This window comes from Idiotropiscis lumnitzeri, chromosome 17 (genome assembly GCF_059441095.1).
Source record: "Idiotropiscis lumnitzeri isolate Australia: NSW breed Sydney's pygmy pipehorse chromosome 17, RoL_Ilum_1.0, whole genome shotgun sequence".
Classification (NCBI taxonomy): Eukaryota; Metazoa; Chordata; class Actinopteri; order Syngnathiformes; family Syngnathidae; genus Idiotropiscis; species Idiotropiscis lumnitzeri.
In genome coordinates this window covers 2,996,846-3,013,000 of record NC_142407.1, presented here as the reverse complement: position 1 = coordinate 3,013,000, position 16,155 = coordinate 2,996,846, and the positions used below count along the sequence as shown (strand labels likewise).

Sequence of the window (16,155 nt, the reverse complement as noted above, 5' to 3'; positions counted from 1 at the left end):
TACACTTTGCACTTGAGAAATACAGTAAACCCCCGGTTATCGCGGTTAATGGGGACCGAGACCACCGGCGAAATCTGTAAATCCGCGAAGTAGCGGCACACCTTCAAAAATGCTTAAAAAAAAAATAAAATAAAAAATAATATATATATATATATATATATATATATATATATATATATATATATATATTTATATATATACACGGGTAGAGAGAGAGAGAGTGAAATTCATGTTATAACAAAAAAAAACAAATTATTATGAAAACTTATTAGTTTTTTATTCCCCAGCCATTATTTTTGTATTTATTCAATTACTTCTTTTTGTATTTATTTAATTACTTCGACTTTTACCTGCTGGTACGCCGTCCGGTGTGCCCTGTGAAATGAAAGGTGGCATTCTTCATTTATTTATTTATTCATTCATAACTGACAGCCTCGCGCCCCGCTCGTGTCCCGGCCGGAAGGTGCTCCTCTTCGGCTTAATTGTCACGCACGCCGGACCTGCTCCCCCGAAGCGTGTCTCCGTTCGGTTGAACTCGGTTTCATTTCGCCCCGCTCGTGCCCCGGGTGGAAGGTGCTCCTATTCGGCTTAACTGTGACACACGCCCGCCCTCCTCCCCCGGAGCTTCCATTCGGTTAAACTTAGGGGCCGCTTGGCACCGCCCGTGCCCAGGGAAGGTGCTCATCTTCAGCTTAACTGCCACGCACGCCGGCCGGAGCTCTGGTACGGTCCGAACCGCGCAAAACGTCGCCCCCGATCGTGCCCGGGGGAACGTGCTCTTCTTCGTCCACTCTCCTCTTCGCCCACGCTCTTCTTTGGCGCACGCCGGCCTTCTAACCGCTCCAGCGCCTCGTCGTGCCGCTCGGCGAAACTACAATGCCCCCGCGGAGCGGGCAAAAAAGGTTTTAATTTTTGAATATTTTTTAGACCCGCGAAGCACTGAACCCGCGAAAGGTGAACCGCGAAGTAGCGGGGTTTCACTGTATTCCACATATTTAAAAAAAACTGACACTAATAGTGCTGCTCAATTATTTCCTGTCACCCCCCCCCCCTACCAAGAAGAAAACGATTCGCGCTCCCCCACCACCAATTGTTTTCTTTCTTTGTATATTGATGGTAGATTGTCAATAAAATATCCCTTAACGCCCTTAACGAAGCTAAATTGATAAGAAATATAATTTTTAAAAAGATCTCGAAACTCAGTACTCTGTTGTGCAAATATTGATGAGAAATGATAAATATTTACGATACGTTTTTTTTTTAAACTTTATTAACATTAACAAACCAAACACAGTCATTAATACGTACATAATATAGAAAAGACAAAAAGAAGAGCCTTGGGGATTTTAAACAAAAATTCAATATGAATAACATAAAGCAACAGTTTAATATGTTTATGATATGTTTTTTTAATTTTGTTTTATGGTTACTATACGTTTGACATCGAACCTCTTCGTCGTGATGACGTCAGCCATTTCCGTGTTCCTCTTATTTTATGTTTAGATACGTAATGGTTGCTTGCAATACAACATTTCTGTTCATAGCTGCTGGTTCTCTGCCCAAACGCGGTTCGAGTCAGACTTCTGTTAAAAGTCGAGCGTACATCGAAGCAATTCATTTTAGTGATTACAACAGCTTTGACGAGCTCAAACTCGTGTTGTCTGAGATCGCCTTTTTCGGTCCCATCCCTTAGTCGTACAATGACGAGAAAAAAACATGTTCCCCAGGGTCCCACGTGCCCCCTCAGCATCGCACCGCGCCCCCCCGAGCCCGCTATTTGAGAATCACTGCACTAATGAAAACTAAATTAAAACATTTTTGAAAAAATTAAATCAAATAATAATGAAGAAACCTGCTCTGAAAGCTAATTAAAACAAAATTAGACATCAAAAGTCAAAAGGAAATAAAAGCTAACTGCACTGGAAAACCCTTAAACTACCTAGCAAGGCGTGACTTTACCTTCTAAAGCACTTTGCAGTGAATTACATGCATGATTATCAGTGTGCATGAGTGTGAGTGGAAGTCACACAGTGGTGAATGCGATATATTTGATGCTGGCAGATTATGAACACTGCGTCTTTTCTGAAAGACGGAAATAAGGCGAGAATTCTTGTAAGTCAAGGAAAATTAAAAGACGGGGAAAGAAAAATGGGGGGGGATATTAGTCTTTGGTGTGAAATTTGAGGACAAACCTAAAATGCACTCAGACATTTACAGACAAATCTATTTGTACTGTGTATATATAAAATTAATTGCAATTAATCACATTTTTCAACTACCGTACCGTACCTTTCTTTGACCCTTGAATACGAGCTAAACTGAGTCATCTTCACAGGCATTTTTCTTTTTAGTTCTGCTCACAAGCGCCACACTCCAGCAGTGTTGGTTTCCAAGGCCCAGTGGTAACTTAACTTTTGTTCTGAGATGATGTACAGCTCTTATAGTATAGTATTTGAATTTGGCTTTGCAAAGTATGCAAATAATTTTTGAAGTAAATAAAACTGAATTAACTGAGTTAAAATATTTAACTGTGCTAAATATTTTTGAATAAATCTCCAAAGTAAACACTTTAATTTCATCCATCCATCCTTCCATCCATCCATTATCTGTACCGCTTCTCCTCTCTAAGGTCGTGGGGGTGCTGGAGCCTATCCCAGCTAGAAAGAGAGAGATGAGGGGTGAGCACATCTCTCCAATAAAAGGTTACTTGATGATTACAAATACATGGGCTGCAAAAGCATTCAAGTACAGTACACAGCAGAACAATTTGGTTACAACAGAGAGATTGGAGGTGTCACAGAAACACATAAAAGTAGAAAATTTCAGCAAGTTGTGCAAGAAGCGCTGAATCATCAACCAATCGGACAAAGTTTGAAGTCCACACGTAAATGTGATAGTGCATTTTTGGGTTCATTCTAGAATTTCTGTCAAAGGCCCACTGTCCTTAATTTTAATGTGTAACTGACACCCCCTTTCCATTTTGTATGACTTGAACACCCAAGAGCTGTATTTCTTAGTCAACAATGGGTTCCTGTTTGATCCAGCTTGTTGGCAGCCATAAAGAGCCGTCAGCTTTGAAACGTCATCTCATTGTGCGGAAGACAAACAGCAGCAGCAACAGCTGCTTCTGCAAACTTTAGCCTTGTGGTCAGTGTGTGCCGATTACTCAAAGCGATACGGGTAGGGTCTGGCACGCTCGGGTATCCAGGCTCAGGCCATACCTAACTTGTGTACTGACATGTCTTTCTCGATCTAGTTTTGCTTGCTATCTGTCAAGTCTTGGCCAGCACCCTACTTGTGATCGCTTTGCACAGTATCAAGTAGTTGACAAAGTTGAATAACATAAAATAACATAATCAAATGTTATTTATGTTATTTCCCACGTGAAGAACTCCAGTAAACCTTGCTGTATTGAAACTCAGTGAACAAGGCATCTTAGACAAGCTGAAAAACAAATGGTGGTACGATAAAGGTGAATGTGGAACCAAGGACTCGGGAAGTAAGGTCAGTCGCTGCAGGTCTTTTATACTGATTTCCAAAAGCAGTGCATTGTGGCCTACTTGTTCATATCTGCATCTCTGACATTGTAGCTGCAACTCAACAAGGAAACATTTGTACATCGACTTCACCTTGCACACAGTTACTGGTGGATCATGATTCATGCATCTAGAAGTTAAGGATTTAGAATTGAGTTCCAGCATGAACACACGCAGCTTTTTGAACTCATGCCATCAAGCAACGTTTGAATGAAACCATCCTGCTGCTATTTAATCATCCAGGCGGCTATTGAAATGGGATTTATTGGTGTTTGCGTTTTGCAAGATCAATTCACCATCTTGTTTTCTCATTTCCTGACAAAAGTCCCAGCTAACTTTTAGATGCTGCTTTGACCTGGAAGGGGTGTCTAAAGAGTCAAGTTTTTTTTTTTTTGCAGGATTTTATTTCTGTGAGAAACAAAAGTACTAAGAAACCAGCATTGTTCCGAAGACTCTGTCAGAAACAGTGAAAACATATAGTAACATTGTAATAAGCCAATGAGCAAACATCTTTTCAATCTATTAAAGAAATCGTCATGTTGCCGTTGCTATTTGTAATAACAATGTAATAAGAAAATAATATGCCAATGATTTTATCCCCTTGCAGCAAATTGTTGAGATAACAATTAAAAACACATAAATTATTTTCTCCCCTTCAGTATTGAAATCATGTTTCAGATAATAGTAGTTATAATAATAATAATGACAATAATGATAATAAAGAAACAATAAGACAATGAGCGCATATTTTACCCCATTTAATGAAATGACATAGTAACAAGCCAAATTTCTCCTCTTAATGTATTTCACCTTTTTTAGCATATTTTCTTCCATTCATTTGTAAACTAGTCAAGTCGCATGTAATAGTTATAATAATAATGTAATAAGGGAGTAATGAGCCAATGAATTTCTGCCATTTGATGAAACTGTGATGTCTCAGACAATAGTTGTAATAACCTAGAAAGAAGCCATTGAACACATAAGTTCCTCCTATGAAATCATATTGAAGCCAGTACTTGTAATAACAATAAAATCACATATCTCATATTCTATCCCTTTCATTATTGAAACGTTGACTATAATGTAATAATAAGTCAATGGGCTTGTATTTTCTCCCAATAATTAACAAAACTAGCCAATGAGCTCATAATTCAATTTATTAATGGGTCATTCATGTCACACCCACACCTGCGTTGTGATGTAGTAGCACCACAGGTTAACATTGCAAATGGAGAAACTCACATAAATTGCTTTCAATATAATTGTTTGGCGTTTAATAGCAGCAAAATGGCAAACAGTCAGTTTGAGGTTAAACATGTAGACCTGTACGACCACGACCACCTTCCTTTAATAAAGTAGCAGCCGTTTTAGGACTTCTCTGCATTCACCTTCCTAGTTGTTACTTTACTCTAATTGGCCTCCTGATGGAGATTTAGCCCGAATCCGCTAGGATGTGACTAAAGCATTGTAGTCTCTCAGTACCATTTCCAAAAAAGCCTTAACGGTGGTCTTTACCTCCCCCAGGACAAGACAAGTGCACTAAGCCTGAGCAATGTGGCAGGGGTCTTCTATATTCTGGTGGGGGGGCTGGGCCTGGCTATGACCGTGGCCCTCATAGAGTTTTGCTACAAGTCTCGGCAAGAGACCAAAAGACTTAAACTGGCAAAGAACGCACAAAACTTTAAACCAGCCCCTCCGGTGAACACCCAGAATTTTGCCACGTACCGTGAAGGCTACAATGTGTATGGGACGGAGAGTGTAAAAATCTAAAGGGTACGTCCTTCAACCGTCTAATTAGCATTTTTCTAAATATACCCCAAATTTAACAGACATCTTTTGCATTTTGCAGAGGAAACTGAAGGCGCCAAATTGGCATCTGGATGGGAACGACCACCGTGACACTCCGCCGTGGTGGATGCTAGGAGGCATTTTTTTTTTTTGCAGGGCCCGTCACACAAACCCACAGGGCCGTGACGCTGCAGGACTTCTCGAGGTTTCCTTTCCTCTTGTAGTGCCTTACGGAGCATACGGCGTTGTGGCAATTGACTTTAACAGGAAATTAAACGCGTGTGGAATCAAGAGCAGAACACTGGGATGAGATGTTCATTTTTCTATTTGAGATGAATACAAGATACAGAATGGCAAACATCGCGATTTGAATTCATTTGAGCAGGGGTCACCAATCTTTTGGAATCAGAGCGCTACTTTTGAAATAACAAATGTGCTCAAATTACCTTTCATTATAATGTTTTTAATGATTTCTAGTCATCAATATGAAGGCCCCGATGATATTCCTAGAAAATCAGTGTCCCTGGGGGCACCGTGTTGTTGACCCTTGCTTTTGACGTATTTTGTGGTGAACTCTTACGTTGTATAACTGTTACAATATTTGGTGAAGTCATTCTCGTTTTACTTTTTAGTGTCATAATATTTAAGACGAGTGACAATTAAGGTTTAATATTTCTTTTTTCTTCCGTCAGTAAAAAAAAAAAAAAAAAAAGGACATCTTACCCTGGTATTATTTTTCAAATCGATAAATGTAAGTGAATGGGAAAATGAAAGACTGCATTTTGTTCCAACTGCCTCAACGTTTGAGTTTCATTTTGTATCACTTAGTGGCATGTTGTACTTTTTCAGAAAATTTGAGATGTTTCATGACGTGATCTAAATGCTTAATTGGGCTTATGGTTCACACTGCGCCGCTCATATATGAAATAAGAATCTGCAGTAGTTAATTTGAATATTTCGGCTGGTTTTGGGTGGAAGTCGGTCATCGCAGGTGAGCTTGTACAAAGGCAAACCCGTTTCTAAAAATGAACTTTTTACAAATGCTACAAGGTATCTATGTTTGGTAAATTAATCTAACCTCCCCCAAAATACAAGCAAATTCCCAGTAGTATTTGATCCAAGTTGTTTTTAAATCATTTATACCACAATCATGAGAGCTGCATGCATGGACACAATGAGCATTGGAGGAGTGGCCATTAAGCATTTTACTACATTTCCTGAATAAAAGCTGGTTTGTATTCACCTTTAATAGTTTGGAAAGATTATTTTTCCATTACATAATTTCTGTATAAAGAAGCTAACAAAGTTACTGAAATGACCCTAAGTGTAATTAAAGTGAATCATATTCTACCAAAAATTCAACACAATCTTTTGTCAAGATTAATAATGGAAGTGCAAAGGAAGACACCATACAAGTGACACACTATAAGAAATCTATTTATTTATTTTTTTTTTTTTTAATTTTTTAAAAAAAATCTGCAAATCAGCTTCCATTTTGGAGAACAACGTTCTGCATTTATGCCATACAACTCGATTAAAAATCAACTGTTTTTTTAATACATAAATATGTAAAACCTGATTAATGCAACCACCAAAGGAACACGGCGAGATATAAAATACGGAGGGAAAAAAGAAAAACTTGAATTTCATGTTACCTTCTTTATTATTGTACATAATATACAAAATAGTCCTTTTTTATCACTTATTCTATTGTCTAACAGGGATTAAAAGGCAGAGCTAAATAAATAGTTCTCTGTGGCATATGAGGATATGGAAAAGCGTATTAACATCAATAAAATGAACCAAAGCAAACCCTGAAGATATTTTTTAAGGACATTTTCAAGCATGAGACTACCCAATTCATAATCAGATGCTACAAAGGTCATCTTTTACTAAATATCAACATTGTCAATTGGGCAAAACATTTTGCTCACACTGAAGATTAATGGAAAACACTTTCCAACTTGTTTTCTGCAGGTTACAGAAGGTAACAAGAAGTCCAGCAGACATCACGTGGGAGGGCATTTAATTAAAAAAAAAACAAAAAAACAACAACAAAAAACAAGCAGGAATGGAGGTTGGACGATAAAGTCATCAAAGCACAAATGGGGGTGTTGAATTCTAGCGGATAAAAGCCCAACTTTTCTAGTTCTGTTGGTGGAAATAAGAAAGGGAAGAGAAGACATCAGCAAGTGTTGAAAATGCAGTAGTGTCATGTTAAAGAACACATCTTACCTTGTCTGATCAGGGCACATTATCTGTGCTTGTCAGAAGACTTATGGGTGTCAGTGTTAAGGCGAAAAAACAAAACAAAACCCGTAAGCACTGAAATCCTCTCGCCAGACGGAACGACAGACTAAAGCAGTAAAGCAGAGAAATGATCTAAATGATATGAGATTTCAGTGTTTGGAGGCTTGACAACGACGGAGCACACAAGCAAGAAACTCAAAAGCAGTCTTGCAAGTGAGCGCAGACATGCTGAGGTTTTTAAAGCAGGGGTTAAGGATATTGTTTTTTCTCTTCCTTTCCTGCGCTGCTTTCCCTCTTCTCTTTCTTTTCAGACTTCTCTCTATCGCGTCGTGATTCCTGCAAGACAAAACAGACAAGGTCACATTGCTGCCAGCAATCTGTTATAGCCTTCCATAAAAAATATTTTAGTCAAATGTTTTTCACAACTACTGGGACACACTAAGCTGCAAATATGTTGCTTTGTGTGTGACGTACCAACACATGGCTGGTATTTGTTAGCCCCGCTGAGGCAATTAGCATTTAGCTAGGTGACTGTATGGCAGTTGTGGTTTTAAATACTTTGTTTTATTTTTAGTTTGACTGAACCTCAAGTGGCACTAAACAGCTTTACATGTCTGTCGTGAAGTTAGTCGAGCTGATTGTCACCATACAGTGCAATTTTGAGAATTATGAAGGTTAAAGCACTTGAAAGTCAAGGGAACATTGGACGGACCAATCCAAAAGTATTTAGTGTAGCCTTTTCATTTCATGCTTGTTTCTCTGAGTTCCCTTCAGTCTCCTCTTTAGGAAGTAAAATACATGCTCTATTGCAGGCATCACCAAATGGTGGACCTTGGTCCGGATACAGACCGACTGATGGTTTGTCGGGACCCATGACCAATCTATGATAAATGTACACAAACTGAATTTTATTTCAGAGCGCATTCTTGTTAATATGGCAAAAGCGTCACTGATTTGAGCCGATAAAATCTTTTGTTTTCGATCCACTGGCAGTCGCGCAGCAAAGCAGGCAGGGAGAGTGCTGCTGACAGCATGGCTGGCTCAAGAGTTAGCAAGGTCGATGCATGTTGTTTTAAAGATGAATGGATGGAGAAATTCCTGTTCATTCTGGCAGCAGTCGGTTTAAAACCAGTGTGCATCATATGGTCCGAAACCGTCGCAACAACGCAAAGCGCTACTACGAAACAAGGCATAGCTCATTTGCGCTAAGTTATGCGCTTAACTTTGAGAGAACACGGAAAAACATCTAACTTTGAGCGCAGTGTAACAGATTTTTACATTTTCTGCTTGCAAACAAATGTTCACGAAAAGTATAATGGATTTTTGGGAAAAAAACATTCAGTGATGGGGAAGTTGTGATGGAGTGCTTAAATGTGGTTGCGCAGACATATTTAAAGGAAAACACAAAGACCAGATGTGTAAAATAATCAACCAAATCCCAATGGCACTGACTCATTTTTCTCATTTAGAGAAGTAAAAAAAAATAAATAAAAGAAAAGGTGGTGTCAAAGCTCAGTTTCAATTTGTTTTTCATTAGGACAGCCATTTTTTATTGATTGTATACGGAACATGTTGACCTGTATTACTTGGAAAATTAAGTTTTTCGTATTTTTAGGCTTTTAACTCTGATTTAAGAAAAATAAAACATTAACTCAATGCTGAGCGCTTGATTTATTTCTGCAGGAGGTATTTTACTTTTTTTTCTGGAAGTGGCACCCTTCAAAGTTCTTAAACCTGGAGCCTCTGACATTTTCTTCAATGTAAAATAAACGCCCTGGTTCGGCCCTATTAATTGGGAGAAATTTTAGCAGTTGGCCTATGTGACTTAATTGAAAACCCCTGCTCTTGGGTTCATGTCTGGTGACTGACTTGGCCAGTCTAAGACCTTCCACTTCCCACCCCTGGTAAGTCGGTACTTAGTTGTGCTGTCTTGTTGCTTGATGAATCTTCTCCTGATTACCGTATTTTCACGGCCAAAAGACGGGTTGTATCAAAGGGCGCAGCATCAGTTGAGGGTGCTATTTCTGTACTTAATACTTACACTGGGCTCACCGCACTATGAGGCCGATGCTAGCTCGCGCATGCTAGCTTTTACATGGAGCAAGGCATCTTTGTCAATAGCAGCACCTCAGACGCGATGAATGCTTTCATGACAACACAGCTAATCTACAACGTCATAGGAGGGATTTCACTGGTCACCACACTCCTGAGAGTCACGGTTTCAAATCAAAACCAAGAATATCTTTGAACAGCATAAATGCAAACAACGAAACAAAGAAAATGAACACAAAACATACATCTCTCACCCCACTCATATCCCAAAAAGAAATAAAAATAAAAAGATTACAAGAGATGTGAGTGGTGTGCTTTGGGCAGTGTTTTTTTTGTTTTTTGCAGTCTGTTGGTCTAAACCCGTGATGTTTCTCACTTGCAAAAACATGAATGATAAGACAGAGTACGACATCATGGACAGCTGCCCTTTTGTCCAGCTTTCTGCACCATCACCAAAAAAACATATTCACAAAATTTATTTGCCACAGTCAATTCCGAGCATAGTAGTCTTAGGCTTTGACCAGCAGGTTGTGCTAACATGCACTCTGAAATTCCCTAAGGCAATCAGGCCCGATGGTTGAGAGAATTGCTCGTGTATAGATCGATTGGACTCAGTTTATACAGTTTGGATGGCTTCACCCTGCCTTGTGGGGGTTGGCAATGACGTCACTGGCAGCTGTGTTTGGGTGTTTCTTCACATCTCTCACGATGTTTGATACCATTGGCTGACTTGTTATACGTCTGCTGCTCAGTATACCAGGAGTTTCCAAACGGTTGTATTGGCTTAGACCCAATGTTTGTGCAATACCTCTGATTCATTTTCCCTCTTATTTTAGCATAGTACTGTTTCTCTTTTTTCCCATAGATAGCTCTCTGGTCTTCATGTTTGCATAACAGCAAATACAATTTTCACAGGTGAAAACCAAAGCCAAAAACAAACACCATCTCAATTTTAGCAACAAAAAGTAACAAAAAGTAACACCTGGGCAACAAGAAACATCCATCAGTCATGTTTCAATACTTTTGCTCAATTGAAAAGTGGCTACCTTAATATATCAGAGGAACTGCCCCTGTTCTAGATAAAATACATGGAATTCTGAACTTTTGTCTCTTAGATCTGAAACCCAAAAGTCTTCATCATGCGACAAAAACAAAGATTTTTACCTTGATGATCCAATACTTTTGAAAGGGACTGCATTGCCATATTGAAGGCTATTAGAGGCACACAATGGAAAAGGAAGCAAAAATGACCTTTTTTCCTCCGGTGGAAGTCCGTTCGGCCTTGACAGAGTCACCCTTCTCTTTGCTGGAAGATTTGGATCTTTTGCTCTTCTCTTTCTCCACCGAGAGTGGAGAGTCGCAAGGACTCTCACACTGGCTGTTTTTTGATGAGTCTGAGGAGAGAACTTTTCATTGTTTCATTGTCAATTACTTCTTTCAAGTTGGTCTGGGCTCTACTTTTACTTTTAAGAGCAATTACACAACTTACTGGTTCCGTTCTCATCTTTTCTGCGTTTGGGTTCGAGGCTGGCCTCACGCTCACCTATACCAAGGTCCTAGCAGACAAACAAGAAAAATGTCCATTGGCAAATGTGAGCCAGTTCTTCTGTGAGGTGTCTTTGAGGATACCGACTCTTTTCCTCTCTTTGCGCTCCTTTTCTTCTTTCTTCTCTTTGCATCGGCCAAGTGCGTTCTCAGGATCGTTCTTCTCCAGCTCCCTCTCTCGGCTTTTGGACCGTGCTACTGAATTGTAGTTGAGGTGGTGCTGCAATGACAATTAGACCAAGACAAAGGAAAAGAAAAAGCAAGTATCTTAATTCATACATCTTGAATTTTGAGCCGTGTGAATAGTGTCCATGTGTACAGAAAAAATAAATATAAATAAAAACAAACAAATATATATATATATATATATATATATATATATATATAAAACATTTTTTCCGAAGTCGGGAGTCTGAAAATTGCTGTCAAAATTTTCAAACCCAAATGACGCCTTCTTGCTATACATTAAATCATCAGAATATATAAATGTGACCTCAAGCCTTCAGCAGCCACTGAACAAATGAGTGAAGACAAGAGGAGACATATGGAAAATGTTATTTTTAACGCGTTAATGTTAATACAGAAAGGGTAACAAAGCGAGCGTTAAGCACATATTAGCGTAAGCTAAAAGCTTTGCCAATTTTCCCCTCTGATAACTGGCACATACTCAAATGACTGGCTTTCAGGGTACATGCTCTATGCACCACATGCATAGATTGTCAACAATTATTGACAAAGTGCTATTAACCATCTTAACCATCAACGGGTGACCATCTCTGGATTTTCAGTCGCCACATGTTTCTAATAGCACCAAATACAAAGGCGGTAGATTTGTTGTTTGTTGCGGGTTTTTTTTATTAGCTCGTCACAAAAGTGGTCCGAAAAGTCGCCATGGCGGCAACACAGAGTGGCCCATGCTTCATCGCAACTCCCCAATGCTATGCCTGTGCATCATGGTAACGGAAGCAGTACTCTGCATTTGCATGAGGAAAAAGCTCTTCCAAAACAGTGATTTAAAACAGCTGTTTTTCTAAATAACCACAGACACCTGGGAACGGTTTTAATTGTGAAAAAGATGCAAGTCTCCTTTCATGATGTACCTTCATCGGTGGAAGGTCTTACCATCTTTGTAGAGCAGGTATCACCAAATGGCGGACCGCGGTCCGGATGGTTCGGACCGGACCCATGGCCAATCTATGATGAATTTTTTTTCAGGGCGCATTCGCAAACGTTGGCGCTGAAATTCTAGTAAATACGGAAAAGGCGTCACTGATTTGAGCCAATCAAATCTTTTGTTTACGATCCCCTGCCAATTGCGCAGCAGAACGGAAGAGAGTGCTACTGACAGTATGCCTTGCTAAAAAGTTAGCGAGGTCGATGCGTCTTGTTTTAAATGAATGGACGGAGAAATTTAGTTTCGTTCTGGCTGCAGCCAATTCAAAACCAGTGTGCATCAAATGCTCCGAAACCGTCGCAGCATTGCGAAGCGGCACTACGCAACAAAGAACCGCCCTTTTGTGCACAGTTATCCGCTGACGTTTGAGGTGAGCGCAGGCAAAAACATCGAACTTCGAGTGCAGTACAAGAGATTTTTACATTTTCGTTTACATCCCAGCGGCATGCAAACAAATATTCAGTAAAAGTATCATGGATTTTGGGGAAACATAAAAAACGTTCAAGTGTTGGGGAAGTTGTGAAGGAGTGCTTAAATGTGGTTGCACAAACATTATTTAAAGGAAAACACAAAACCCAGATGTGTGAAATAATCTACCAAATCCCAATGGCCCTGACTCCGTTCCGACACAGATTTAAGTCACTGGCAGGGCAGTCACAAACTCATTTTACTCATTAAGAGAAGTTAAAAAAAATATTAAAAAGAAAAAGTGGTGTCAAAGGTCATTTTGAGTTAGTTTTTCATGAGGACGGCCATTTTTATTGATTGTGTGCTGAACATGTTGACCTGGTTTACTTGAATAATTAGGCTTTCCGTTCTTTTTAGTCTGATAACTCTTTGATTTAAAAAAAAAAAGGTAAAAGATGTTAACTCAATGTTTAGCACTTGATATAGTTCTGCAGGAGATATTTTACAGTTTTTTCTGGAAGTGGCACCCTTAAATTCCTGGAGTCACATTTTCTTGAATGTGAAATAAACGCCTTATATTTGTTTGACTGGCAAAGGTGTTTAATGGGAACATTGCTAAATATTTAGTATGTAAGTGCGCTCTGTTGAAAATGACTAAATATTGAAACTATATATAAATGTGAACATAGGCTAGACATTTCGGGAAGTTGGACTTTGGTTCAGAGCTTTTAATTGGAAGAAATTTTCGTCGTGGACCTCTGTGACTTTTAATTGACTACCTCTGTTGTAGAGCATTGCAACAATGTAGGAATAGCACTGTAAAATCTTGTGAATAAAACAGATTGAAAAACAAGAAAAATTGAAAAAAAAAAAGAAAAATACCGTATTTTCGCACCCATAAGGCGCACTTTAAAGTCCTGAAAGCCGTCCAAAAAAGCCAGGGCGCCTTTTGAGGTGGAGCGCCCACTGTGTGCACCAAGTGCGCCGCTGGGCTGACGGCGAACATTAACTGCCTGCACACCGCTTATATAGAGAGAGAAGGCGGGCGTGGCTAACGACAGCAGGGGGGCGTGAGAGGGGATCGATGGGTGTGGACAACAGGCGGACGTGAAAGGGGAGACAACACAACACAAAGGCACGCCCCCAGTGCAAAGCAGCCCGATGCCCCTATATATACCAGGTGCAACACGTTGCTTAGGCAATTGATCAGTAAAAATGGCATCACTGAAGAGACATTCCTACGAAGCACTGTTTAAGCTACAAGCTGAGTTTTCGTGGATGCAAGGCAAGATGGCCCGTGTTGGAAGACCAGCTCGAGCAATGGATTGCTTCTCAGAGAACAGCTGGGAGAAGCGTATCTACAATCACCATTCGACAGAGGGCAGTAATGCTTGCTGGCGAATTGAACATCGAACACTTCCAAGGAGGGGCGTCTTGGTGTTTTCGTTTTATGAAACGGCGCCATCTATCCATCCGGGCAAAGACGACCGTCGCGCAGCAACTCCTAGAGGATTACAAGGAGAAGTTGGTCGCCTTCCGCTCTTACTGCAGCGGCAAGATTGCCGACAAACGTATCCAGCCCAGCCACATCACCAACATGGACGAGGTGCCACTGACTTTCGACATCCCGGTGAACCGCACTGTGGAGAAGAAGGGGCTCAGCACGGTAGCAATCCGCACAACGGGGCACGAGAAGTCGGCTTTTACTGTTGTGCTAGCTTGCCATGCTAACGGGCAAAAATTGCCACCTATGGTGATTTTTAAGCGGAAGACGCTGCCTAAAGAGAAGTTTCCTGCCGGCGTTATCATCAAGGCCAATCAAAAGGGCTGGATGGACGAGGACAAAATGAGAGAGTGGCTGAGTGAGGTGTACGTAAAGAGACCCGGTGGTTTTTTCCACGCGTCACCGTCGCTGTTGGTCTGTGACTCCATGCGTGCCCATCTGACACCCGCTGTGAAAAGTCAAGTCACGCATATGAACTCAGAGCTTGCCATCATCCCGGGAGGCTTGACAAAGGAACTCCAACCACTCGACATTAGTATAAACAGAGCGTTCAAAGTGAAGTTGCGTGCTGCGTGGGAGCGATGGATGGCGGAGGGCGAACACAGCTTCACAAAGGCTGGGAGACAGCGAAGAGCAAGTTATGCCACAATTTGCGAGTGGATTGTAGCTGCTTGGACGAACGTGTCTGCTAGCTCTATTGTAAGAGCTTTCGCGAAAGCCGGCATTACATCCGGGGAGCCGCTCAGCAGCGACACAGAATCGGACAATGACGAGAGGGAACCTGGCGTGTTTGAGGGAGAATTTGCCCAACTATACGGAAGACGATGATTTTGAAGGATTTGTGGATGACTGATCAATATTAATGTGAGTACCTTGTTCAATAAAATACAACCAAACTCAGTTTTGCTCCTGTTGCCTTTTTCAAAACAGCTAGCCACGCTAGCCATGCTATCTTCTGTTTTAGTGTGCATGCATGTAAACTAAGGTATTGTATGGTAGGCTGGGAGGCGGAATTTTGCTAGGCCTACACTCTTATGCTATTCAGTTGATTTGGGGTGATAGTTTTAGTTTTGATGTAACACCGTGACCGAACATCGTTTGTTGATTAGTGACTTGCTCACACCGGCATTGTGTCGGCATCCCATCTGAGGGGCTCCGCCGCAGCAAGACGGCAACGCAGCGAGACGGCGACGCAGCGAGATGGCGAGGCAGACTGATAATGACTCTCGTGTTTAATGGCGAAGTGTCCAGCTGTTTATCTTGGATACAGAAGACAAGGACTTGGTGCATTTTTGGATGAGGACAACTTCAGCACGTAGTTAAAAGCTAAAATAAAGTACCACCGAACTCCCGTTGCCATTTTAAAAACACGCTAGCTCGACTGAGCAGCCAGCGAGACTGCTCGGTTGCTCGGTTCTGTTAGCGCCCAATGAGACGGCGCGTTCTATCTATGTAACAAATACAGAAATAGCACCCTCCACTGGTACTGCGCCCTTTGACTCGGCGCGTCTTTTGGGTGCGAAAATACGGTAACTCAAATCAAGAGGGTTTATTGTATAATGTTCACACCAGCGCCAAGGCATTACCTACAGGCTGTAAAAAAAATAAATAAATAAAAAATTATTAAAGTACATTTACACGCTATTACAGAGTTCAAGATATTTAAAGGCAATGTAAAGAATTTAAAAAAGAAATAAATAGCTTACCAAAATTACTAATAGAGCAGAATACAATACAATGGAATTTTATTTATCTACCAGTGTAAAAACTTGATTTTCAAAAACCACTTTAAAAATACTTCAAAGTATACTTTGAGCACAGTTAACTTATTAACCTGGATTTAAAAGCATTGACACTTTATTGGTAAGTTTTGAATCTTTATTCATACTATTGTTGTG

The 16,155-nt window shown here is 40.5% G+C and overlaps 2 protein-coding genes across 11 annotated transcripts in view; one reads left to right on the top strand and one right to left on the bottom strand.

The window, feature by feature from the left end:
- LOC148319712 (glutamate receptor 3) overlaps nt 1-7,400 on the top strand; it is a 91,165-nt gene extending 83,765 nt beyond the window's left edge. For 4 of the 8 annotated variants that reach the window (XM_088279289.1, XM_088279286.1, XM_088279283.1 and 1 more), the window contains 2 exons: nt 5,061-5,309; nt 5,386-7,400. In XM_088279289.1, coding sequence (XP_088135415.1) covers nt 5,061-5,306 — 246 coding nt within the window. In that variant the 3' untranslated portion in view covers nt 5,307-5,309; nt 5,386-7,400. Of the gene's footprint in view, nt 1-3,389; nt 3,569-5,060; nt 5,310-5,385 lie in introns of those variants that run through there. The other 4 variants (XM_088279284.1, XR_015839578.1, XM_088279288.1 and 1 more) reach the window with 4 other exon arrangements.
- thoc2 (THO complex 2) overlaps nt 6,746-16,155 on the bottom strand; it is a 47,534-nt gene continuing 38,124 nt past the window's right edge. Inside the window, exons 33-38 of one of the 3 annotated variants that reach the window (XM_088279281.1) lie at nt 11,260-11,391; nt 11,116-11,182; nt 10,878-11,032; nt 7,835-7,910; nt 7,560-7,601; nt 6,746-7,475 (exon numbers count right to left, since the gene is read on the bottom strand). In XM_088279281.1, coding sequence (XP_088135407.1) covers nt 7,579-7,601; nt 7,835-7,910; nt 10,878-11,032; nt 11,116-11,182; nt 11,260-11,391 — 453 coding nt within the window. In that variant the 3' untranslated portion in view covers nt 6,746-7,475; nt 7,560-7,578. Of the gene's footprint in view, nt 7,476-7,559; nt 7,607-7,833; nt 7,911-10,877; nt 11,033-11,115; nt 11,183-11,259; nt 11,392-16,155 lie in introns of all 3 variants that reach the window. The other 2 variants (XM_088279280.1, XM_088279282.1) reach the window with 2 other exon arrangements.